Source organism: Gorilla gorilla, chromosome 5 (assembly GCF_029281585.2).
Source record: "Gorilla gorilla gorilla isolate KB3781 chromosome 5, NHGRI_mGorGor1-v2.1_pri, whole genome shotgun sequence".
Taxonomy (NCBI): domain Eukaryota; kingdom Metazoa; phylum Chordata; class Mammalia; order Primates; family Hominidae; genus Gorilla; species Gorilla gorilla.
This window is the reverse complement of record NC_073229.2, coordinates 155,403,043-155,430,588: the sequence shown is the minus strand read 5'-3', so window position 1 is coordinate 155,430,588 and position 27,546 is coordinate 155,403,043. Positions and strand designations below refer to the sequence as shown.

At 37.2% G+C, this 27,546-nt stretch overlaps 1 protein-coding gene across 11 annotated transcripts in view; it reads right to left on the bottom strand.

The window, feature by feature from the left end:
• AKAP7 (A-kinase anchoring protein 7) overlaps window positions 1–27,546 on the bottom strand; it is a 152,670-nt gene that overhangs the window by 61,200 nt on the left and 63,924 nt on the right. For 9 of the 11 annotated variants that reach the window (XM_055391893.2, XM_055391892.2, XM_055391894.2 and 6 more), the window contains 2 exons: window positions 23,728–23,840; window positions 3,450–3,597 (listed from right to left, as the gene is read on the bottom strand). In XM_055391893.2, the coding sequence (XP_055247868.1) occupies window positions 3,450–3,597; window positions 23,728–23,840 (261 nt within the window). The other 2 variants (XR_008681146.2, XM_063707872.1) reach the window with 2 other exon arrangements.

Below are 27,546 nucleotides of genomic sequence, written 5' to 3'. Positions count from 1 at the left end.
ACAGGCATACCTCAGAGGTATTATGGGTTAGTTCCAGACTATTGCAATAAAGCAAACATTGCAATAATGCAAGCCACATGAATTTTTTGGTTTCCTAGTACATATAAAATTATGTTTCATTATACTGTGGTCTATTAAATGTGCAATATTATATCTAAAAAAGTACACATTTTACTTTAAATACACTTTATTGCCAAAAATGCTAACAATCATCTGAGCATTAAGCAAGTCATAATCTTTTTGCTGGTGGAGGGTCTTGTCTGTTGATGTTGATGGTTGCTGACTAATCAGAGTAGTACTTGCTGGAGGTTCAAGTGGTTGTGGCAATTTCTTAAAATAAGACAATAATGAAGTTTGCTGCATCAATCGACTCTTCCTTTCATGAAAGATTTCTCTGTAGCATGGAATGCTGTTTGATAACATTTTACCCACAGTAAAACTTCTTCAAAATTGGAGCTGATTCTCTCAAACCCTTTAAAGCCACTGTTTCATCAATTAAGTTAATGTAGTATTCTTAATCCTTTGTTGTCATTTCAACAATGTTTAAGGATCTTTACCAAGAGTAGATTCCATCTCAAGAAACCACTTATTTTGTTCATTCATAAGAAGCAACTCATCATCCACTAAAGTTTTATCATGAGATTACAGCAATTCAATCCCATCTTCAGGCTTCACTCCTAATTTTAGTTCTCTTGCTATTTCTTTTCTTTTTTCTTTTTTTTTTTTTTTTGAGATGAGTCTCACTCTGTCACCCAGGCTGGAGTGCAGTGGTGTGATCTCGGCTCACTGCAAGCTCCGCCTCCTGGGTTCACACCATTCTCCTGCCTCAGCCTCCTGAGTAGCTGGGACTACAGGCGCCCGCCACCATGCCCGGCTAATATTTTTTGCATTTTTAGTAGAGACGGGGTTTCACGGTGTTAGCCAGGATGGTCTCGATCTCCTGACCTTACGATCCACCCGCCTTGGCCTCCCAAAGTACTGGGATTACAGGCGTGAGCCACCGCGCCCGGCCATTCTCTTGCTGTTTCTATCACATCTGCAGTTACTTCCTCCAATGCAGTCTTGAATCTCTTCTCAAAGTCATCCATGAGGGCTGGAATCAACTTCTTCCAAACTCCTGTTAATGTTGCTATTTTGACTTCCTCCCATGAGTCATAAGTGTTCTTAATGACATCTAGAATGGTGAATCCTTTCCAGAAGGTTTTCAATTTGCTTTGCTCATATCTATCAGAATAATCACTATTCATGGCAGCTATAGCCTTACAAAAATATTTCTTAAATAATAAGCCTTGAAAGTCTAAATTACTCCTTGATCCATGAGCTGCAGAATGGACACTGTGTTAGCAGGCATGAAAATAACACTAAACTCCTTGTACATTTCCATCAGTGTTCTTGGGAGACAAGGTGCACTGTCAATGAGCAGTAATCATTTGAAAAGAATTTTTTTTTCTGAGCAGTAGTTAAAATATTCAGTAAACCATGCTATTAACAGATGTGCTGTCATCCATGCTTTGTTGTTCCATTTATAAAGTATAGACAGACTGAAGTTAGAATAATTCTTAAGGTCCCTAGGATTTTTGGAATGGACAATGAGCACTGGCTTCAACTTAAAAGTCACCAGCTGCATTAGCCCCTCACAAGAGAGTCGGCCTGTTCTTTGAAACTCTGAAGTCAGACATTGACTTCTCTTCTGTAGCTATGAAACTCCTAGATGCCATCTTCTTCCAATAGAAGGCTGTTTTGTCTACATTGAAAATCTGTTGCTTTGAGCAGCCACCTTCATCAACGACCTTAGCTAGATCTTCTGGATAACTGGCTGCAGCTTCTGTATCAGCACTTTCTGCTTCACCGTGCACTTTTATGTTATGGAGACAGCTTCTCTCCTTAAACCTCATGAACCAGCCTCTGCTGGTTTCCAACTTTTCTTCTGCACCTTGCTCACCTTTCTTACCTTTCACAGAATTGAAGAGAGTTGGGGCCTCGCACTGGATCAGGCTTTGGCTTAAGGGAATGTTGCAGTTGGTTTGATCTTCTATCTAGACCACTAAAACTTTTTCCATATCAGCAATAAGGCTAATTCACTTTCTTTTGATTTGTGTGTTCACTGGAATAGCACTTTCAATTTCCTTTAAGAACTTTTCCTTGGCATTCACAACTTGGCTAACTGGTACAAGAAGCCTAGCTTTCGGATTATTTCAGCTTTCGACATGCCTTCCTCACTAAGCTTAATCATTTCTAGCTTTTTTTTTCTTGCATGCCCTTCCAATGTATCATTTCTAGCTTTTGATTTAAGGTAAGAGATGTACGACTCTTCACAGGGGAATGAATGGCTGTTTGGTGGAGCAGTCAGAACACACACATTTATCAATTTGGTTTGCTATGTTATATGAATACAATTCATATGGTGGTGCCCCAAAACAATAACGATAATAACATCAAAGATCACTGATCACCATAACAGATTTAATAATAATGAAGTCTAAAATACTGTGAGAATTACCAAAATGTAACTGACACAAAAAGAGCACATGCTGTTAGAAAAAATGGCCCAGAAAGACAATTGACAGAGGGTTGCTACAAACCTTCAATTTCTTAAAAATAAATAAATAAACTGTCTTTTTAAGGCAATATCTGTGAAGCACAATAAAGCAAAGCACAATAAAACAAGGTATGCGTGTATTTGTCTTCTTTGAGTATTTTCATGTTACTTTAAAAGCATATAAATCAGGTTGTCTTGAAGTTCACAATTTTAAAAGAATAGTGTCTGGTTTGAAATAATAAATCTGAATCACAACAGAGCTGGCTGCTTTGAAATACGTTCACATTGCAAAAAGTGGAGTATGGCTCTATTCTGGATGAAAGATCTCCCTAAGTGCATACACTTACCACCTGGAAACACAGTTTTATATGAGTCTGTCTCATCTCCTGCCATCTGACAGATGCATTTATGTATGAATCTTTGCTTCCCCTCAAAACATCTTTTTTAGGGAAGAAAGTGAAGTTATCAATTTTTGCAGGCCACCTACATTTTCTCTTCTCAAGGTGAAACTTTCTGGCTGGAATCATTTTATTCGTAATTACAAGCAGCAAATACAAAATGCCAGTTGTGGAAGGTCGTCATGGAGGCCTTCCCTGGAGAAAATGCTTTCTTCATGTTTATGAAATAAAATTAAATTGAAATGATTTCTAAATCAATATTTCCAGACTTCATTATAATTATATTTAAAGCCAGAAGTATAAAAACTACAGGTAGTAAAGTCTTAACTGATCAATATAAATACGAAAAATGCTCTAGAAAATTTTCAATGTATCACTGTCAAAACATAATATTTAGGAAAGTGTATCACTGAGAAAAATGTATACAACTAAGTTTAAATATTTGCCAAGATAAAAGTGATGCCAAAAAAATTAAAAATAAAGATAATAAATAATTTTTAAATGACACTCACCAATCACAATGGAAGATTCACAGTGATAATAACCACTACTTTGTTTTTTCTTCAGCATGGAGCAAAGATCTATGCGATATAATATTTCTTCTCCAAATCTGTGACTGATAAACTTTTCATATAAATCAGGATCTATTTTTTTCACTCCCTTGAAATGAAAAAACAAATCAATCAATCAATCATTTCACCCAGGCAGCCAGTTCGTAACTACATCACTTTCTTAGAACCTGATTATTACATTACTACATTGTTACACCACTGCCTACTGGCATTTGAAATGGATATACAACAATAAAATTGTTGTGAAGTTGTTTTTCAAGTCTCCCTACCTAGAAGGAGTTGTATTAAAAAACCATCAATAAAGAGTGTTAGGTTTAAATTTGGCAGTTTTCAGAACTTCATACATTTTAAGCTCCAGAAATAATAAAGTATACTGAGTTAAAATTTTGAGATACCAAGGAAAGACTAATCATCTCCAACAAAAATGGAGAAATGGATTTTTTTTTTTTTTTTTGAAATGGAGTCTCACTCTGTCACCCAGGCTGGAGTGCAGTGGCGCGATCTCGGCTCACTGCAACCTCCGCCTCCAGGGTTCAAGTGATTCTCCTCCCTCAGGCTCCTGAGTAGCTGGGACTACAGGCGCGTGTTACTACACCTGTATTTTTTGTGTCACCACAAAAAAATATTTTTTGTAGTGTTAGTAGAGACAGGGTTTCACTGTGTTAGCCAGGATGGTCTTGATCTCCGGACCTCAAGATCTACCCGCCTCGGCCTCCCAAAGTGCTGGGATTACAGACGTGGGCCACTGTGCCCAGCAAAATAGATACATTTTTTTAAAGTAAGGTAGAAAAAATAAAATACTATAAATCTTTAAAAAGTAAGTTGGATCTTAACATTTTATAGTGGAAAAATGCCCTAATAAGATGGATGTAATTTTTAAATTCCTTATGTAAGAATCATCTGAAAGACAATTAAAGATTACTTGAATTGGAGCAGGGAAGTCAGTGGATCTTCCAAATTCTTCTCTATCTGCTCCTCCTTATTTTCAGTGTATTTTCTTAGCAGAAACAGCTGGTTGTTGAAAAATTACAGTGGGATGCCCTTGGTACCTCTGTAGTTCCCCAAAACATGGGAAAGAATATATCTGCCTCTGCTATACTATACAATGGCCCTGCAACTCAGCCTCAGAGTCCCAAAATACAGTCCATAAGATTAAAGTAACTAGAATATATATTTTCTCTTTTCAATGACAAAAACTTATTTAGAAAACTAGTTAACGGAAAAAAATTTATAAAAGCAAAAATATTAACTCACTACAAACTGCCACTGCTATAATTTTATGTGTTTAGTTTTTCCTTGCCAATACAAAGTACATTTTTTCTCTTCTATAGAATGTGGTTGTTCCCTGAGTACTATTTGATAACCAGCTTTATATTTTCAGCAAATATGCTGTGTCATAATATAATAATATACAGATGTGCCAAAATAATATACAGATGTGCCAAATATTTTTCTCCATAGTACTTCATTGCATGAAAGTCTCATAATTTATTCATCCAATTATTTACTGTTGGACATTTAGGTTGATCTTAATTTTTAATATCATATTAAACATGTTTCTATTGATGTATGTTTTTTGTTCAATGTCTAAAACTGGACTCCTAATCTCTCCCCCTTACCTCAAAGGGTTATGTGGACTAAGTAAGTTCATTTATAAAAGTGCTTAAAACAATGAGATATAATAAATTATATAGAAACACACACATACACACAATCATTATCATTAGTGAACTTTATGTAATAACTTCATTCGAGATAACATTTCAAGAACAAAAACATTCAAAGTAAATGGAAAATGACCAACCATTCTTGTCTTCTAAATGCTTGTATGTGTGTGTGTAGGGGTGTGCAGGTTGGAGAAAGTCATTCCTTCAGACTGGAGAGAAGACTGGCAATAACACAGCAGACAAATAAGAACCTTCAATTTTCAAGAAACCAGTGCAGCACCGACTAGCCACTATTGCTATAATCTTCACTTCCGTTTTGTAAAATGTCATTTTTTAAAGAAATAAAACATGAGATTGACTCTAATCTTCTAGGCTTATTAATTTAATTTCAGCAAAAGGTAAACGCTAACTTTTGCAAGAATTTTTCACAGATGACTTCCAACATGAGTCTTTAGGAGTTAATTTTTACTAGCAAGTGAAACAGAATTAATTCCTTAACTCATAATTTATAGAGAGAGCTATGGTTCAAAAAGGCATGATGCCTTTTGAAGGCACCGAAATTATATGCCCTGATCAGAAAAATCTTCAGTAATAAACAACCTAGAAATAGCTAAGCCTCTGCATTGTCTGATATATATCACAATTTCAACATGATCGTCATTCTCTGGAGAAATTTTTTCTTTGGCAATATATTTCTTTTCTGATAAAATTTATCTGAATCGATCTCACCAACCAGCTGCAGCAGGTGGTGTTTTCTTTCATACTAAAAAAAAGGAAGACTATGATTCTGAGGAAATAAATGGGACCTCAAAAGTGGATCATTTAGGGTAAGCCTAAGAAGGGCCCTATTTTCTGAATGAATCCACTGGGATGGCAAAATAGTTTCAGAAGCATCATCCTCCCAGATTATATTTTAAAGCTAAAAAGGCTGCGTGGTGGCACTATTTTCAGGTTGTGGACCCCCCACATTATTCTCTGCTTCCCTTCATCACAGGCCAGACCCTTCATCATAGGCCAGACCCAAGGCACTATTACTTAACTATCAATGGAGGTATACAATGTTAGGAGGGTTCAAAAGATATCATGAAAATTGTTAAATTTGATCTATAAAGGCTAAGAGTTAGGATTATTTCACATGTAGAAGAAAAATACGTGAGGTATCTTTAACAAATCATGCTATGGGTGTTGCAACCCTGGAGTTTTGAATATGATTGGTGATGGTCTAGTCCTTAGAAGGTTATTTTTGCCTTAAACCTAACAAGGAGGAGGCATATTTTTAAGAGCTTCATATTTATAATTGTATCCAGTATAAGTGACATTTCAATTATGCAATGTAACATTAGAAGAGAAAATAGGAGGTTAAGTATGGAATATCAGACTTTGAAACAATAAAATAGTGCTAAGAAACGTCAAACAGAAAAAAGTTTTCAAGACTATCTTAATTAATCATTAGAAATGACTGAAGTTTTAACTTATCTTTAGCCTAGTTTCAGTCACAGTTTAGGAAAAATTATCAGTGATGTTCAAATACACTTGATAACCTTTGATACAATGTACCGGGAAACAGGAATTTCATTCTTGGTTGTAACTTGGCACTCAAACAGTCCACTCCAGAGAAAATGCCATTGAATGCATGACGAGTATTTTTAGAATCATCTGATGGCTCAATCTGATAAGTAATGGAAATTATTTACTCAGGAGGCACTCACCATATCATTTACATTTAGCTAAATGATGTGCATAATTTAATATGTACCAAAGAGGGCTCAGACTTACATTACTATGCCTCTGACTCTATTTTTTATACAGGAAGTAGACAGACGGTCACAAAACATGAAAGTTCACATTTGCTAATCTCAAAGTGAAAATCATTTAAGATTCTAAAAAATAAGATACACTTATTCATCTTTAATTTCTATGACAAACCTTTTGTGGTCAGAATGGAAATCAATATTAAGAAGGTTGAAACATTTTTGTAATAGAAGATAACTTCTTATTGTTACTTGTTATACCAATCACAACGTCCATGATGAAAATATAAACAGGCTTCATATAAGACAAAGAAATTATCTGTCCTACTGATAGTAAGCTTGGCATTCCTGGATTTGATTTCTGCTATGTTTTCCAATAGTTTATTGCTGTCATATAAGTAGCTATAAAAGAAATACACATTTCCTGTGATAATGACTTGACAACAAAATTAAGAATGTGATTTAAGAGCCAAACTCGCTTTCCATTTTGGGCATAGGCTGGTTAAAGAAGAACAGTAATCTCTTACACTTATTTTTGTTAAGTGGCAAAAAGTTACATTTGTTTAATGTATATTGGTTAAGAAATTGAAATCACTTTTAGTGATCACTGCCCCAATGAAAATGTACATATTGGCAATTCAAAGTTATGAAAACATTATATACTGGCATGGGGCTTATCCCCGGCAAATCTTAAAGTTCTTCATGACTCCTTCACCTCTTTGCGTAACTCCATTTTTTGCTGTTATTTGCACTATTTCATTTTCACCATCCTCCTGATACAGAACACTTGGTTACCTCCTCGCCAGCTGCAGCCTTCCCTCAGCTGCAGTCTTCCCTCAGCTCCTCTGAGTCAGGAGGAGGCTCAGTTCCACCCCAGCCTGTTCTTGACAGGGAGGGAAAGAGATGAGGAGCTTCACTGCACCAACCAATGAGCTCCAGAATAGCATGGTGATTTTAGATCATGTCCAGCACCCAGGGTGAGAACGGCCTTGCGGCCTTCCCATCTTCTCTTCTGGCCGTTCTGGGCCAGTCTATGTGGCTGGGCTCTGCTTTGGTCCCCTGGTCGAATGTGCCTGTTTCCTGTCTTGCTGAGGCCCTGACACCCCACCAACTGCCTGTCAGTTAGTTTACAGAAGGAAATATAAGGAGTGATGAAAAATAGAAAAGTCAACAATACTTTATGTGGCCCAATTATTGTGGCCCAATCTGAAAAAAAAATGATGCCATCTATCATCTGTATTACAGTAATGGAAAATATAAAGCATTTACTATGCACAGGCACTGTTCTAAGAACTTTTCTGAACTCATTTAATAACCACAATAACACTATTATCCACAGATAAGAAAACTAAATCACAGAGAAATGAGGTCACTTACCAAAAGACACAGCTAGTAAGAGATAGAGCTTGGATACAGATTCAGAATAAGTAGAGAAAATAATATATTGAAAAGAAGAGCAGAATAATAATTTCAAGCCCTCCATTATTTACTTTAAAATATTAAAATTCTAAGAATATTAATCATTATTAAGATACAATCATATATACTATCATATTTCCAAAACCAATGTCAAAATTACTTTGGGAATCTCTAGCATTCTAAAATACATGCCCTTAATATAGTGCATGAATATTAGTAAATCAAGTGATATGTACAGGTCATAGTAAATTAATTTCAGAGAGGGAGATAAGAAAGAATTCATAGATGCTACTTATACATAGAAAAAATTATCCAAATAATCCAGCCTGCAAAAAGAATGCTTCTTATACTATTAATATTCCAAATAATCAGGTACAATACTGGCACAGATGGTCTATGTTTTCTGGACCAGCTATTTATTTCCATATATAATATTTCTCAATTCTTAATTTTGTTTTATGCTAAAGCGTCTATTCGGTTCACCATGGGATTTTTTTAGGCACGCCATCTCCGTAACTCCTGTATTTATAAACTTACTTTTAGCATTCCAGTCTGGTTTAATGTTCAGGCTCTACAGAAAGAAAAGGCAGAAACTCTACCCTAGTATTTTAACTAACATTTACAATATTACACCTTTCTGCAAGTAGTAGGTAGAAACAGAGCTGCTAGAGCTACACATTTTAAATCTACTACTGACACCTCCTTTTACCTATCCTAAAACTTTAAGAAGTGCGGGATGCTCCTTGGTGGCATCAAGTAGCTAGGAAAGCAGTCACAGAGGGAAGACAACACGATTCCTAATAACACAAGTCACGTCACAAAAGCCACCAAGAGAAAATGCTGGTTGCCTCCTGGTCCTAATGTGTCATTCCAGGAGGTGCTGGCATCAAACAGACCAGAGGAAGAAACATGGCTCTGGTTCACAAACATTTGGTTCATTTATACTGACTAAGGCCATGTTAACCAGAGAGAGAACAACAGGTCACTGGCACCCAAGAAGTACTCAAGGTTGCAGGCTCAATACAACAAGCACAGCGCTAGAACACTGCAATGCCTTTATTTACAACACAGTCTGTTCCCACGTAAGCTCATTGTTTGTCTACTTAGCCAACCTCAATTCTTTCTTCTCAAGTCCTCCTCCTTCTCATTTCCTGCAGGAGAGACCATATGCTGTTTGGCCACATAACTGTTTGTTATACTTGCATGTGGCTTTTCTCAGTATAATGAAGCAAAGAAGGGGCTCAAAAAATGAGGCATCCAAGAAAGATTCCTATATGCTCAGTCTCAGCTGAGCACTCAACTCCCTTTCATCAAACTCCAGCTGTGTTCTTGGCTTGGAACAGTCTTGTGGTCACTCGAATGTAAACAAGCTACAGCCTCCTCCTCCTTCCTATCATCTGTTTTCCTAATGTTTTGCTCTTTGGTACATGTTCTGAATTTAGCAACTTAACCATTTATTTCCATACATCAAAAATAAAACAAAATCTCCCACATACACTTACAACTTAATCTGTTATGTTTCCTTCTTTCAATGCAATAGCTTTTTCCTTCTCATCAATACTTTCTAACATTAAGTAATTAATGCCAGTAAGCCACTGGTATAAAAAATTCTCAGTATAAAAAATTCTCAGTATAAAAAATTCACTGGTATAAAAAACGTCAACAATGAAGCAGGAGAGTGGGGCTGTTTGGTAGAAAATCATTCAGAAATAAGTTCACAGAAAAATCCTAACTTTAACTTGCCACATAACACTGGCCTATGTATTGCAACATATTTATATCATGGTAGAATGTGTTGTGCTTTTATAGCTTAGAGGTCAAAAGTATGGAACCACTCACCTCAGCTGATTATGTTATCAAAAGATAGAACTTCAGACATAACTGTACCTCAGATACCATTCAAATGAGAGCTAAATACTGTCCCTAGACAGTGTACAAGAGACTGTACACTCTCAAAACATTTTAAATGCATCCACAGACATCACTAATTGTAGCCTTGTAACTTTAAATAAGAAAGACCTAAAGCATTTTCCCAGATCCTCCTGCCCCATGTACCTGGTACTTTCTACTTTTCTCACTTTCTTATGAACTAATCAATTTCCTGGACTCTTTTCCCATCAACATTCTTCCTTCTCACTTTTCTCCCCCTCATTCTAACCCCCAACATCATTCTCAATAGGATACCTTACTTAACCTAACTCAGCCTCTTACTCTGCCTAACTACCCAGGAGTATTCCCTGCATATTACTTAGAAAAGATGCCCCTGTCTAACAGAGGAAGGACTCCAACAACTGAATGTTACAAGAACTGGGTGAAGAAATGGGAAAGACATAGTGGCATTGCGATTTACATTGACACCCCTATAACTTAGGAAATGGAACAAGGAAGAAAGGTGCCCAATGATACAAGCCTTTCACCTTATTTGGTTTGGAACTGTTCCCTGGACATCATAACAGATAGAAGGGAGTCTGATAGGAAAAAAACAATAGCTAAATATGGAACAGTCATTAAACATATGACCCAAGAATCATGCGTAGCCCTTAAACCAATTTTAAAATGAATGTTTCTCTCCAGATAGAGCAAGAAATGTAAACAAAGACTTTCTAAGTATGACACACATGGCTATGTAAAACAATTTTTATATAACATTCAACTGGAACCTTGCCCACATTTCAAACTTAAACATTTAATTGTGAAATTTCCCCTTGTTTACTTTAAAATACAGATCGTCCCTGACTTAGGATGATTCAATATATGATATTTCAACTTTACGACGTGTGAAAGCAACATGCATTCAGTAGAACCCATACTTCGAGTACTAACACAACCATTGTTTTTTCACTTTCAGTGCAATATTCCATAACTTACATGAGATATGCAACACTTTACTATAAAATGGGTTTTGTGTTAGATGATTTTGCCCAACTGTAGGCTAATGTAAGTGTTCTGAGCACATTTAGGTAGGCTAGGCTAGGCTATCAGGTTTGATAAGGTAAATGTATTAAATGCATTTTTAACTTATAATGTGTTCAATTTATGATGGGCTTATCAGAATGTAACCCTATCATAAACTGAGGAACATCTGTATAGAATTACAGGGATTACATAAATTTTCTTTCTTTCTTTCTTTTTTTTTTTTTTTTTTTGAGACGGAGTCTCACTCTGTCTCCCAGGCTGGAGTGCAGTGGCGCAATCTCGGCTCACTGCAACCTCCGTCTCCCGGGTTCTCACCATTCCCCTGCCTCAGCCTCCCAAGCAGCTGGGACTACAGGTGCCCACCACCATACCCGGCTAATTTTTTGCATTTTTTTTTTTTTTTAGTGGAGATGGGGTTTCACCGTATTAGCCAGGATGGTCTCAATCTCCTGACCTCGTGATCCGCCCACCTCAGCCTCCCAAAGTGCTGGGATTACAGGCGTGAGCCACCGCGCCCATCTGGATTACATAAATTTCCTAAGGCACTCAGAGTCAGCCTGTATCTATAAACATTAGATTTGCTTTTTAAAAGTACAGCTAAAATAGGCATCAGACCAGTCAGTAATTTCCACCCAGCCTTTTCTTTTAGAGATTTCAAAAATTAAGAAAGAATATTTTCCAAATTTTGAGAAGCACTTCAAGACTAATAAAAAAAGCAGTGAGTGTGGCAGGAAAAGAAAAAATTGACAAAAGACAAGGATTTGGTATCTTAAGATAATAGAATGCAAAAAATTATATACACTGGCATATTCCCCTTTTGCTATACCCACTGGGTGCTACCATTGCTCACACAGACCCCAGAAAGCTAAACAAGCCAAACGACACCATCTTTTCCATGTCCATCACATACCCACTTTGTACATCTTAGGTACCTGCCAATAAGGATATATGTGGATGGAAAAGTTACCACCTGTTGAGAAGTACATTTGATTTGATTTCCCTATCTATTCAGCTTATTCCCAAGTGACCACTCCCTGGTAAATTAAATTCTAGAGATATTTGGGCTGGAAGTCCAAGAGCACAAAGTTTACCATTTTCTGATTGTCAGGGTAGGTCAGGGAGGGTGAAGAGCAAGGTGGGATCCAAGGGGACCAAGTCGTGAAACATGGAATGGGTAAGATTAGGGAGAGGCTGTTGCCAAAGGTGCAGGATCACTACAGGGAGTCACAAGGAACATTCTCCCAGGTAATGAATGGCCAATGAAAATCCCACGGTAGTGCTGGAGACCAAACCGGAAATTACTGTGAAAGAAATGTTCTGCTCTAAATAAAGTTACACAACAAATTATTATAATTAGATCCAGCTGTGGGGAAGGCAATCACCAAGGAAGGAAGAGAGGTAGTTTCATACTCTGGTCTTCAGCTTAGGGACAGTATAAAGATACAGTTGCACTGAAAGGCCTTAAAGATGGATCTCCAAAATGGTGTCACAAACCTGGCCAACAGTTAAATATACTGCCATCAGTAGGGTTTAGAAATAGAACACCTCCTGTAGGAACCAAACTGGAATTCCTGTAGCCAAGGGTGGCTAGTCCCTAAGATGATATGAGTAAGTTCTGTTAGGTCCTCAACTACAGATAAAGTGAGGATTGGCCCTGGCAAAGAGGCCAACAACCTTTTTGTCTTTTAATTTACTAGAGTAACCAATTGAAAGAGAACTGAACTGGTTTAGTATTTTGAAGGACCAGTATTATTCTATTTTTAAGGTATCTTTCCTTGAGAGAGTAAGATTCTGATGGTCAAAATAAACCAGCTCATATGTAGAAATGGAAGTATAATTCTGATATAAACTAGTTATGGTTTTGGATTGCAACCTTAATTCCTTCTCATATCTGAGTCCCTCAGGAAGAATACAGCTTTACCTTCTTTCACTATGCAGTTAATTATTTTAATAAGAGTTGGTTGGCCAATCTTTCCAGTGACAGAAAATCTTCTTGCCATCCAAATAATTCCAGCTGGTTTGCTTTTATGTGACCATTTGAGTGGGTCAGTGATTAGCTGTCACTTACTAAACAAGGCAAATAGTTCTGCATCAACACCATTTTGGAATAAAATCTTAGGTTTTCTTGACCATATATTCTATTTTGTCTTTACCCATAATCAATCCACTGTGGGACTTGCCAGTTGCCTATATTTTCATGATGTTCCACTTTGTCCTTGACTAAGAAAATGAAAATTACCAGCTGACAGAAGTTTCAAAATGTCTAAAAATGACTCGCTGAGAAAAACATTTTTCCCATAACTAATGGTAATCTTTGAGATAGAATTTTTATATTTAATATAATTAAGGCAAACACATGCAATTTTAATTAACTTGAATACTCTGATGCTGCATCTTTTAATATAAGTTCTAAAACTCTGTTTCTTCAATTACACTTAAATCAGAAGTTTATCGGGCTGGGCGTGGTGGCTCACGCTTGTAATCCCAGCACTTTGGGAGGCCGAGGCGGGTGGATCACAAGGTCAGGAGATCCAGACCATCCTGGCTAACATGGTGAAATCCCGTCTCTACTAAAAACACAAAAAATTAGCCGGGCATGGTGGCGGGCACCTGTAGTCCCAGCTATTCAGGAGGCTGAGGCAGGAGAATGGCGTGAACCCAGGAGGCAGAACTTGTAATGAGCCGAGATCGCACCACTGCACTCCAGCCTGGGAGTCAGAGCGAGACTCCATCTCAAACAAACAAACAAAAAAAAATCAGAAGCTTATCTGTAGATGCAACTGCTAGAAAATAAATATGTCCACAGAATCTATATGTTTAACAACAACAAAAAAAAATCACTTAAGCTGGAATTATCAAATCAGCATTTCCTAAGCCATGTTCTACCGAATACTAGGGCTACAAAACAGTCAGTGGAAAAAGGACTTGCTGGTCTGGTTGGGAAACAATGCTGAGTAGACTATATGACTGTTCAAAATATTTTCTGCCCCTCCTGTGGTGTCCCTTCCTGGAAGCAAATTATATATCCTGCTCTGTTACACTCAGAAGGAACCATGTGACTTGCTTTGGCCAATAAAATATGATCAGAAATGATGTGTGTCACTTCTTAGCAAAAGCTTTAAGAATCAGCATGTTCACCAACTCTCTTTCCTTTTGCCAGAAGAGCAGAAAAGTCCTAGATGGAGGCTGCCCAGCCACGGTCCTGAGTAAAGACAATGTGGAGCAGAGCCAGAGGATCCATTAACATGGGGGAAAAAAAAAAAAAAAGAATCTCTGTTGTTGTAAGCTCTTGAGATTCACAATAAGCATTTGCATTTCAGAGAACCTAAGAAGTTCTGACATAAAGAATTAGATTAACTTTACTTAATCCATCATTGCTAACATTCATTGGATCACAGATCCCTGCCTCACATAAAACTCTGACAGATATTCAGAAAGAAAAATCTCAGAAAATGCTACTGAAGATACTTGCTTCAAATCTCCATTCCACTTTGAAGATTTAATATTAGGTTCACCAGTCATTTCTTCCAGGGTTTTCAAAGTTGTCAAAATCTCTAACAGAATCAAGATCAACCAGGAATCATTTGTAATCCTGACTTTAGTCAATTTCTAGAATTTCCCATAAAATAATTTAGCATTCTGTTTACTGTTTCTCAATTTTTAAAGACATATAAAGTACTGAAAGATTCCAAATGAATGTTAAGCAGGTTTACCTTTGTAAACATCATTTCCAATTGTTAAACAATTGTAAACTTGTTTTTTTCAATATACAGAAATAGACAATACAACAGCATAAAGTTGAAAAATACATTAGAAACATAAGTGAAGGCACTTGTTATAAATAGTGCTCTTTAACACACAGTAGATGACAGTGTTGACTAATGTAATCTAAAGTATCTCAGAAGAAATTACATTCTACCTCATGAGAATTCACTGAATTTTTAGTGTTAAAAAGCCATTAAAACAAAGAGATTTGCTGTTTAATGTACTTGGAAATATGAAAAGTGACTCAAAAGCAACTAAAAACTGTGAGTAATTAAGCCATCTGACACCGGGAGATTCAAAAATAGTTTACAGAAACAATCTGCTTTATCTTGCACCAAAGATATTTTTAAAGTTTTGTCTCGAATAATCAAGGTTCACTGAATAACCAGGGCATCTACAAATGCCCTCTTTGTGGGATGAAGGAAGGAAGTGGCAGGGTAGTCTCCGGGCTTCTCTGTGTCTCTCCTTTGTTAGAATGAAGGAATATTCTTTAAAATGTAGAGCCCTTGCCTATTCTGTCTCCCAGGTCAGGAGGGCCTCTACCACCAGCCCTTCCACATAATTTGGTATTGACAGGATTTCTCTACCTCTCAGTTTCACTAAAGATGTAGTATGTGGCTGGGTGCAGTTGCTCACATCTGTAATCCCAACACTATGGGAGGCCAAGGTGTGAGGATCGTTTAAGGCCAGGAGTTCAAGACCAGCCTGGGCAACATAGCAACACCCCGTTTCTAAAAAAAAAAAAAAAAAAAATTTTTAATTAGCCAGGCATGGTGTGCACACCTGTAGTCCCAGCTACTCAGGAGGCTGAGGCAGGAGGATCATTTGAGCCCAGGATTTGGAGGCTGCGATCAGCTATGATCATGCCATGAACTCTAGGCCTGGGCAACCAAGTGGGATCCTAGTTCTTTCAAAAAAAAAAAAAAATGTGTAGAGTATCTTTCCCATTGTCCTTGTTGCTCCATCTGGCTTCTAGGAGGACAAGTGAAAAGATTCAGATCTAAATTGCCCCTATCTTCCTGTCAGTACTTGAAGACCTTTCTTCTTTCTGTCATTCTCCTTCCACACAGAAAAGAAAGCCAATATGAGGTTAAAAAATATATAACTGTGTGAAGCCAAATTAAGCAATTTGGTCAAAGTGTTTATCTTATAGACATTTCAGGATAGCACAGGAGTCAAGAGTCCTTCTTTTACGATAAGTCAACAGAGATCGAGAGAGGTTATGTGATTTTGTCCAGGACTAAACAACAGGGCTAAAACAGGAAAGCTCATGCTCCTTTAAATTTACTACAGGGATTCCTTTAAGAAGGAATAGTCTTAATGCTCCTGAGTTTTAACACGGTTTATAAAAGCTCACTGTCATGCAGACCCCCAAAAGTGAGTGGCAGTCAAACTATACCAGGCCCAGTCAACAAAATCCTGAAAAAATATGCAGAGATAGATAGATAGATAGATAGATAGATAGATAGATAGATAGATAGATAGATGGATGGATGGATGGATGGATGGATGGATGGATGGATGGACAGACAGACAGACAGCTAGCTAGGTAGCTAGATAGATAGAAGTAAATAATGGTAGTGAGTGAAGAAATATGACATCAGGGCTCACAGTTAGGGAGGGATGCAGAGTAAGGCTGAATTCAACCAACCTAGTATAGAAACTTTTCATTACAATTCTGGTTCTGTATATTCAATCACCAAACAATTCAGGAACTGGAATTTCCTCTTAATGGTAGCATCAGAACAAAATTTTTATCCATATGCTCTCCTTTTCCATTCCTACCAATGACTGTCCTATATCCTCTTCTCCACTCCCCTCAACATCATCATCATCATCAGGTCCAATGATCACCCTTCAGCCCTTACTTTTTGCATCTTGAATTCTGCCCTCAAAACAAACCAGTCTAAGTGAAAGTCGCTAATAATTTTCAAAGATCATTTTTTTCATTCTAAAGTACTCTCATTTTCTGACTCTGTAAAACACTGCTGCAAAGAGGTGTCATGTTCATAAAACATATCTTTGTCAGCTGAAGAGCTACAGTAGTAATTTGAAAGAGTCATAAATCAGGGAAGATACCTAAGAAGCCCAGAAAATAATTTGTGATTAAAAACAACTGATCTATACATTAGGCGATCACATTTATTTTTTTAGGATGCTATCACATTTGTTTTTTGAGATCTGCATTAAGATGTTTGATTTGAAACTTGTCTTCTTCTGCCATCAAGTGTTAGCACATATTTCTAACCAACCAAGATTTACAACATTGAAATCACTGAAACCCAAGTTCATTCAGTAAGAAAAATAAGTCCAAAAAGATACCGTACAAAAAGCATGAGGCTGAACAAGTTAGCAGACTAGCTATGTCAACTAAATTCTGAAAAAACTACAAATAACCTGAACTTTAGTTAGTATTTCAGAGACAGTAATTTAATATGATTTTCTGAGGTTTCATTTGATGAAAAAAATTACAAAATACAATGATAATGATTCCTTTTGATGTTTTATTATGCAAAATACCCACTAGAATTTCATGAAACTAAGAATATGCAAAGCTGACACATTGACTAAATGTCGTCTGGTGTTAGAAAGATACATAATTGCCAAGAAAAGCCTTATGTTTCACAGAATCTGTCCTTAGCCTCAACTCAGCTCTCTAACTTGGGAACCAGAATACCATGCTGTCACAGAAGAAGTTTCACATCAGGACATTTGAGAGAGAGTTTCTGTATTTTCAAAATTTTGAACACAATATATTGAATGTTTAGTTCCCCACTGGGCTTTTGGTTACTACTACTACATGCAATTACCTGCCAACAAGTGCCTACCAGAGGACAGGACCCCGGAAGCCCAGGGACTTCTGCACCAAACACTGAACACCACTGGGAAACCCTCACACTAGATCTGTACGACCTCCCAGGGGGTGAACACTCATCCCCTGCACCAGCCATCTGTCCACATCTTTAATGTCAATGAGATATTTTACCTTCATAAACAGACTGATGATAGCTCTGACTTTGAATCTAATTTTTTAAGTTGACATGGGTAAGAGCTTTTCAGGTTACTTTTTAAATGACAATGACCAGATGATTAAAAAAATCTCAATTGGTTTATCACTACAGAATATCGCATTACACCTCCTATAGACAATAATGAATGGACCAGCTATCTTACTATCTCAGAATTTTCCTATAATATTTCCTGTAATAATCCAGAGCATTCCTCTACACAGCACACCCCTTTTTACCAACAATCATCATGTCTACCCTGACAACAGTAGCACCAGTACTTTAGGTGCTTTTAGTGCATCAGTACTTTCAGTGCATCAGTATCATACATAAAATCATTTCCAGACTACCCTCTAGCAGGTCAAATTGAAATATAAGGAGGACACCATCTGGCATCAGTCTTTAAAACAGAGCATCTCAACAGGAGATATCATTTAGCTCTTTTCCAGACAGTCTCACTATACACCACCCCTCCATACCGAAACTGAAGGACCACTCCCATGACAATGGAAAATCTTCAGGTTTTCTGAATCCAGTGGCTGCCCCTCACTCCTGCATTGCCGTGGGGCACCTAACTTTGCTCATCACCACTTCTTATTACACTCCACTCACCAAGGTCCCACCATTCCTCAGAACCCCAGCAAACCAAAATGGGAATCCTCAGCATGTCAAGGGGGATATACTATATTCTGAGTGACATTAAGGTCAGTTCTATTCACTGATCTACCGGAAAAGTCATGGACTAAGAGAATAACTGTGGGAAGCCACTTTTTACCTCTAAAATGCGATGAAACACATTAAGGTGCTGGCAAGGCAAACCCAAGGAAACCATTTTATACAATCTTAATTATACTATACATTTTATAGTATAGATTTTATATACTAAAGAGTATAGTATTTTATTTACCTTTGTATGCTGTTACAGAATCCTTATATCTACTTCAATAGCTGCTTATATCATTTATATGATTTACCATAATTGACTTAAACATTTCCCTATTGTTGTGGGAGTTATTTCTATTATTTCACTATTATTGATAATACTTCAGTAAACATCTTTATGCATAAAGAACTTCTCTTTTTAAATTATTTCTTCAGAATAATATCAGCAGCTAGGACATCTTAAAGAAAATGAGATTTTTAACATTTTTTTAATGTCAGTTGCATAATTCATAGCTCAAAGGGCCATATCAATTTTATATGACCTCTGATAGTCTTTCTACCACAAGTTTATCCTAACCAATGTTCTTCTCATACACCACGGTTGGGAGTATAAATTGCCACTATTGCTTGACAAGGCAATCTGAGGTATTTCTGAAAGTTTATAATGTCTGATACCCTTTGCTCTTAGAATTCCACTTCAAAGAATTGGTTCTTTGAAATACTGGCATATCCACCCAAAGAAAAGTGAACAAGGAAGTTCATAATAGCATTGTTTGTGGTACCAAAGCAACAGAAATCAACCTAATTATTCATCAACAGAAGAATGTTTAAATTATGATAAACCAAATTAATATTGAGAGTTTTATTTCTGTTTTAAAGAAACTATATGCATGTATGTATGTCCATATATATTTGCAGCGCATAGGAAAAGGTCTGGAAGGATCTACTGGCAGTGGTTACCTACAGAGACATTCTGTTGGGAGGAAGTGGGTTGCAGGATGGTAATGAGGGAGAAACTGTACCTTTCACTCTATAGGTCTGTAAGTATTTGAATTGTTTACAGTAAGCATATATTCAGCTAATAATTTTATAATTAAAGTAACTTTTTAAATAAAAAATAACATACGTGAAATGAGTCCAATCTCCTAACATGCAAGTGGATAAAAAAAAAACTATTATTTCGCCACTCCCTTCTTTTATTTCACTATCAATCTAAATAACATGGAAAGCCAGCAATACATTCCACGATCATCTTTATTTAATGGTCACTTGCTTCTGACCATTAGCTCAATGGATGGATTCAGAACAAAAATCTAGAAGAAAATTAGTGCCGAGAGAAGAAAATAGATAGCTGGAAATGTAAAAACGTTAAGACTGAGACTAAGGAACCATATATTTTCAAATAATCTACATACCAAACCACGAATTATAATAAAGTAAATAAATGAAATCCTCTTGTATATATGCCACCTTTTCATACTGGTTTTAACCTTTACAGTAGATTTGCTGCACAAGAAACTGTCGGATATTTATTTAAGCCTGCAGGTCTTAAGTACATTCCTCTGCAGATCATCTGTATCAGAACCATATATGGCATTTACTGAACATCAAAAGCTTAGGTCCTAGGTCCATCTCTAAATCTAAGGGTAGAGGGTGGAAATCTGAAGCTTCAACAAGTACACCGGCTGACTTGTGAATCCCCATATCTAAGATCTACTTCCTTAAACTTTCAGGAACACTGACCACTATAATAGTGATGGGAATAGACTCATTCCATAAATTAAAATAAAAAATTCTTATTTGGCTTACTGAAAATGATAATATCATAATTTGTTTTCTTTTTTTATTTTATTTTATTATTATTATACTTTAAATTTTAGGGTACATGTGCACAATGTGCAGGTTAGTTACATATGTATACATGTGCCATGCTGGTGTGCTGCACCCATTAACTCGTCATTTAGCATTAGGTATATCTCCTAAAGCTATCCCTCCCCTCTCCCCCTACCCCACAACAGTCCCCAGAGTGTGATGTTCCCCTTCCTGTGTCCATGTGTTCTCATTGTTCAATACCCACCTAGGAGTGAGAACCTGCAGTGTTTGGTTTTTTGTCCTTGTGATAGTTTACTGAGAATGATGATTTCCAATTTCATCCATGTCCCTACAAAGGACATGGACTCATCATTTTTTATGGCTGCATAGTATTCCATGGTGTATATGTGCCACATTTTCTTAATCCAGTCTATGATTGTTGGACATTTGGGTTGGTTCCAAGTCTTTGCTATTGTGAATAGTGCCACAATAAACATATGTGTGCATGTGTCTTTATAGCAGCATGATTTATAGTCCTTTGGGTATATACCCAGTAATGGGATGGCTGGGTCAAATGGTATTTCTAGTTCTAGATCCCCGAGGAATCGCTACACTGACTTCCACAATGGTTGAACTACTTTACAGTCCCATCAACAGTGTAAAAGTGTTCCTATTTCTCCACATCCTCTCCAGCACCTGTTGTTTCCTGACTTTTTAATGACTGCCATTCTAACTGGTGTGAGATGTATCTCATTGTGGTTTTTATTTGCATTTCTCTGATGGCCAGTGATGGTGAGCATTTTTTCATGTGTTTTTTGGCTGCATAAATGTCTTCTTTTGAGAAGTGCCTGTTCATGTCCTTCGCCCACTTTTTGATGGGGTTGTTTGTTGATAACGCCGCATATCTACAACTATCTGATCTTTGACAAACCTGACAAAAACAAGCAATGGGGAAAGGGTTCCCTATTTAATAAATGGTGCTGGGAAAACTGGCTAGCCATATGGAGAAAGCTGAAACTGGATCCCTTCCTTACACCTTATACAAAAATTAATGCAAGATGGATTAAAGACTTAAACGTTAGACCTAAAACCATGAAAACCTAGGCATTACCATTCAGGACATAGGCATGGGCAAGGACTTCATGTCTAAAACACCAAAAGCAATGGCAACAAAAGCCAAAATTGACAAATGGGATCTAATTAAACTAAAGAGCTTCTGCACAGAAACTACCATCAGAGTGAACAGGCAACCTACAAAATGGGAGAAAATTTTCACAACCTACTCATCTGACAAAGGGCTAATATCCAGAATCTACAAGGAACTCAAACAAATTTACAAGAAAAAAACAATCATAATTTGTTTTCTAAATATTAAGCATTCTAATCTAAATAAAATACAATCTGATTTAGATTTTATGTACCATTCAAGCAGTGACTGTTTCTATTTTGATTACCACTCTGTGCCCAGCACCCAGTGTCTGGCACATAGTAGGCACTCAATACATATTTACTTAATTAATATGATTTGGAACAGGGAGCTCCTTACACATAGAAATGACTCTGCGTGAACTGGAGCTGGCCAGTGGGAGGGAAGAATGTGAGACAGAATGAGATGGGATGGGTTTCTCAGGTGCAGAGACAGTGCTCTGTAACTGATAAGACTGTGACCTCAGTTACATCACAACCATTCCAAGTCTCATATTACTTTTCTGTAGGGTAAGATTGATTCTGTGAAATTAACTGCCAATAAATCATTTAAATGCAGTTTGAAATGTTGACATATATAGTTTAAGCATTTTTTTAAATAAATGTCCTTGGGTGCTCTCATTTCAAAGTTAATATTATAAAGACAAAGAAACATTTTGAAACGGAGATATTACCTTCACCACTGATTGTCATTCTGTGATTAAGTCTGAAACCACTTGGAAGAGGACAATCCATTTGAAAGCAAAACAAGAAAGATAACCAGTAAAGAATCAAACTGTCAGTCTACAAGTTTTGTAAATTGTTGTCATCCCAGATTTCAAAATCTATCATTTACACCAATTATTTTTACCTAACATACCTAATATGATACTGGAATGATACCTAATATGGATACTACTAAATTTGTGTCAATGTAATCCAAAAAACCATGCAAAGCATCTTTCTGAGATTTTCAGCAATAGTTTGTAGAAAACTCTTAACTATAGGATGGTGAGTCACCCAAACCCATGATTTAAAGGACCCAAAAGACTTTTCTGAGGACAGAGACATTAAATACAAAATGTGACAAATTTAGAAAAAAAAAATTCTACTTACTACTACACATGGCCTTCATTTCTAGAGCTGCAAATCAGTCTCAACTGCAGCAAAGGGTCATGGAGAGCAGGGAGCAGATATTAATCTGCATGCCCATCTCCAAAACTCTGGTATATGAGAGCAGGCCATCAGATGTCTGAATTTGCATGAGGAACCCCCTAGGCTGAAATAGGAAACAAAATGAAGGGTGGCCTTAGGATTTTAGGAGAAATGCTCATGAACCTAGACCGAAGTCAAAAGTTGCTTCGACTTCTGCGGGAAGAAGGGGTGGCCTATAAAGGCAGTAAGTCACCCTGAGACAGGGGAAGTCAAAAGACTTGTCACTTGGATTGTGCCACTGGGTTAACCACCCTTAGGGAGAAGTACTTTTAAGTACCTCCAGGAAAGGGGGTCCCTCAGTTACCCTCATGCCCAGTCCCCGGTATACCTGGTTCCAAGGCCTTAATTGAGGCAAGTGCTGAAAGATGGTCTTTTGGAAACCTTGAAGAGGGAAAGGAAGAGGGGTAAAAAAAGCTTACCCAGTTGCGGTGAGCAGCATCAGTGTAACAGGCCAGCAGAGGAAGCTTTGAGAGCAACAGGATGCAAATAACCACAAGCAAGAATAGCAGCAAAAGTGAACTCTGGCACCACCTCGAGGCTCTTCAGGGGATGAAGCAGGTGAGGCAACAGTGGTAGAAATAAATGATGGCCAGACTACGCAAGAACAGCCATCGTGGCAAAGGAAGGCAAAGCTGAAATAGCCTCCATGGAAGGCCAGGAGCATCCTCAGCATCCCTGGGAATTGGAACCAACCTGACTTGGAATCCCAGAAGCAAGAGTAGTGTCAGAGACCACAGCAATGTCACTCGTGCTCCAGACCATGCTTATGGCTGGTGTGGCCTGGTAAAACAGGCTTGCAATAAGAACATGCACTCACATTCTTACGGAGCCACGGTGATTTTGACAACTTCATGAAGGTCAAATGAGGCTTAAAACTTCTGCTCTCTCCTACCAGGATGCCTTTTTCTTGAAATGTCCTATTTGCAGTCTCTGAAGAAAATAAAGAGAAACAAAGAAATGCTACTACAGTATTTTCAGTTCTTTTTAATTGTAAAAAAATACCAGTTCAAACAATCACTAATTATTTTACAGTGAAGATTACTTTATACACCTGTTTCAGATATTTTCTTTAAAAGAGAGAAAAAATCTACAATGTGTATGATAACAAATGCTATATGACAGTTAAATGTCCAGTGATTTCACACCTGTGGTAAAGCACACAAAAGCAATAATTTGAAAGGAATATCTAATAAATAGAATAACTGCTGGGCTGACATGATGCTGATTTTCACTGAACATCCCAGTGGTTTCCCTGAGTATAAAAAAGGACTAGCTTATTTGAAACCCTTCATATCTCAAACTTCTGCTTCCAAGATGAAGTAGCAGAAACCTTCCCTGAGCAATGAGAAATGAACAAGGTAAGCCCTTTGATTATTCCAGCTTACATCCTTGAATGCCCAAGGTGTTATGTAAGGAGGTGAAACAGATAGAGTCCAGCCCTTTCCTGGATTGAGGGAAAGGAGCTGAAAGGGACAGAATACTTGAGAAGTGAGACTTGTACCAAGAAAATTCCAGAGCTCTTCAAAGGGTTCCCCTAGAATATTCTGCTGAGTCCTGATCAGTGCATGTGTGCAAGGAAACTACCTGAGGCTGGGGAAAAACACATTCAAAAGGATTAGAGGGAAGAGTGTCCAGTACTCTAACAAGAAAAGGTGAGCCCTTTGATTGTCCCAGCTTATATCCTTGAGTGTCCAAGGCCTTGTATAAGTAGGAGAAACCCAGATGGAGCCCAGGAATACTGTTCCATTAGCCAGACTGGAAAACCCCAAGATTAATGAGACATTAGGTAAAAAGAACAGTCTTGCCTCAGTAGTGGGGAATAATTAACTCTGGACTGGTACTCTTCCAGTACCACCTAGGAAATCTTAGAAGCAAGACCTAAAACAAACAAAAAAACAAACAAAAAACTATTTCCAAGTAACTTAATTGTGTACCAGAACAATGCCCAAGGATATTTATAGAAATACAAAACAATTCAGCACCCAAGAAGGTAAACTTCACAATGCCTGGCATCTAATCAAAAACTACCAGGTGTGCAAACTAACTGGTCAATATGGCCCTCATTTTTGAAAAGATAAATCAATTAATCAAAAGTTACTCAGAACTGACATAGAGGTTAGAATTAATAGATAGGACATCAAAATAGTTATTGTAACTGTATGTCCTATGTTCAAAAAGTCAAGTAGATGTTGGGAGAAAAGCTGAGTGTTAGGAGAGAAGCTGAGGCAGGGCTTGCATGTCTGACATAATGTAAAAGAGTCTTGGAATATGTCCGAGATCCAGAGTCTAAAACCCCTCGTGGCCTTTGGAATATGTCCAGACTTGCTGGCTCCTTGCTTCTAGCACTCCCATTATCTCAAGTAGTCATATGTTTCAAAGAAAATGCTAAACCATCACAGCTGTAACTCATTCGCTTGATACACCGCTTCCTTTCAACCTCCACATCCTCACCACCTGTTTCTTTGTCTGATCACCAATAAATAGCGTGGGCTCCCACAGCTCGGGGCCTTCACAGCCTCCATACTAGCGTTGGTCCCCTGCTCCTACTTTCTCTCTTGTCTTTTCTCATTCCTTTGACTCCACCGGACTTCGTAGCTCCCACAGCCTGGTGTTGAGTCTGATCACCCCAACAAGTAGAGACATGGAAACTATTAAATCCAAATCCAAATCAAATTTATATACAGATGGAAACTGCAATGTCTGAGAAAAATTAACTGGATGGAAATAACAGGTGAGACACAGCAGAGCAAAATATTGGTAAATTTGAAAACAATGCAATAGAAGCCAAAATAAAACACACTAAGAAAAAGAAAACATAAAGAAAAAAGAACAGAGACTAGAATATCAGTAAGCTGTGGGGCAACTTCGAGTTGTCTAATACGTCTGTAACTGAAGTTCCTGAACAAGGGGGAAAGAGATGGAGTTAGAGAAAATATATGAAGAAATAATGGTGTTGCAGAATAAGAACTGCCACAACTACAATGGAAAATAATCTGGGTAGCAACTATTAAAATTTAGGCTACACAAGCATTTTGAGCCAGCAATTCCAATTCTAGGAAAATACGAAGAAATAAAAGCATCAGTATACAAAATTCTATGAAAAGATATTTATTAAAGCATTACCTGAAGTTTCACAAACTGGAAACAACCTTCATCAATAAATAAATGGTTGATAAATAACCATATGACCACCATGAAGATAATAAAATTAATTAGAATTACACACATAGACATGAGAAGATGGCCATGATCCATTAAGCAAAAAGAGAGAACTTACATGGTTATTACATCTATAATATGATTCTCTGGAATATAAAAGAGAGAAAGAAAATAGATGATCTATATGTTTTTACTAACATGGAAAAATAGTATAGAATACTTTGGGATGTGGGTTGAAATTAAATAGAGGAGACCAGAGTTATAAATATAATACATATATATGGATTAGAATTGTTAAAATGAGCATATATTACTTTTGAATAAAAAAATTAAAACATAAAATAAGCACAATAACAAATGCACTATACATTAACAATATAACACTGCTATGATTTCACAAGCATCAAATTAGAATGCACAAAGAGGAGGATAGAATCATTTGGCATACATGTGAAAAATTCATACTTTTTAAAGATCAAGGGTAAATAAATTTTCATGTGGTCTTTTTATCCAAAAACAGGTAGGGCTAATACTATTAAGCCAATTCTAAAGACAAGAAAACTGGAACATAGGAAGAACTCAGAATTTTATCAGATAAATTTAACAAAGATATTGAAATAATTAAAAAGAATCAAGCAGAAATTCTAGAGTTGAAAAATGCAGGCTGAGCACGGTGTCTCATGCCTGTAATCCCAACACTTTGGGAGGCTGAGGTGGGAGGATCACCTGAGGTCAGAAGTTCGAGACCAGCCTGGCCAACATGGTGAAACCTCGTCTCTATTAAAAATACAAAAATTAGCCAGGTGTGATGGCGTGCCTGTAATCCCAGCTATTCAGGAGGCAGAGGAAGGAAAATCGCTTAAACCCGGGAGGCGGAGGTTGCAGTGAGCCGAGATTGCACCATTGCACTCCTGCCTGAGTGACAGAGTGAGACTCCGTCTCAAAAAAAAAAAAAAAAAAAAGCAACTGACATGCTGAAGAATGCATTAGAATCTCTTAATAACAGGGCCAAACAGGCAGAAGAAAGAATTAGTGAGCTTGAGGACAGGCTATTTGAAAATACGCAGTCAGAGGAGACAAAAGAAAAAAGAATATAAAACAATGAAGCCCACCTACAAGACCTAGAAGATAGTCTCAAAGGGACAAATCTCAGAGTTACCTTAAAAAGAGGTAGAGAAAGCGGTAGGGGTAGAAAGTTTATTCAAAGGGATAATATCAGAGAATTTCCCAAACCTGGAGAAAGACGTAAATATTCAAGTACAAGAAGGTTATAGAACACCACGCAGATTTAATTCAAAGAAGACTACCTAAAGGCATTTAATAATCAAACGCCCAAAGGTCAAGAATAAAGAAAGGATCCTAAAAGCAGCAAGTAAAAAGAAGCAAATAACATACACTGGAACTCCAATATGTCTGGCAGCAGACTTTTCAGAGGAAACTTTATAGGCCAGGAGAGAATATCATGACATATTTAAGA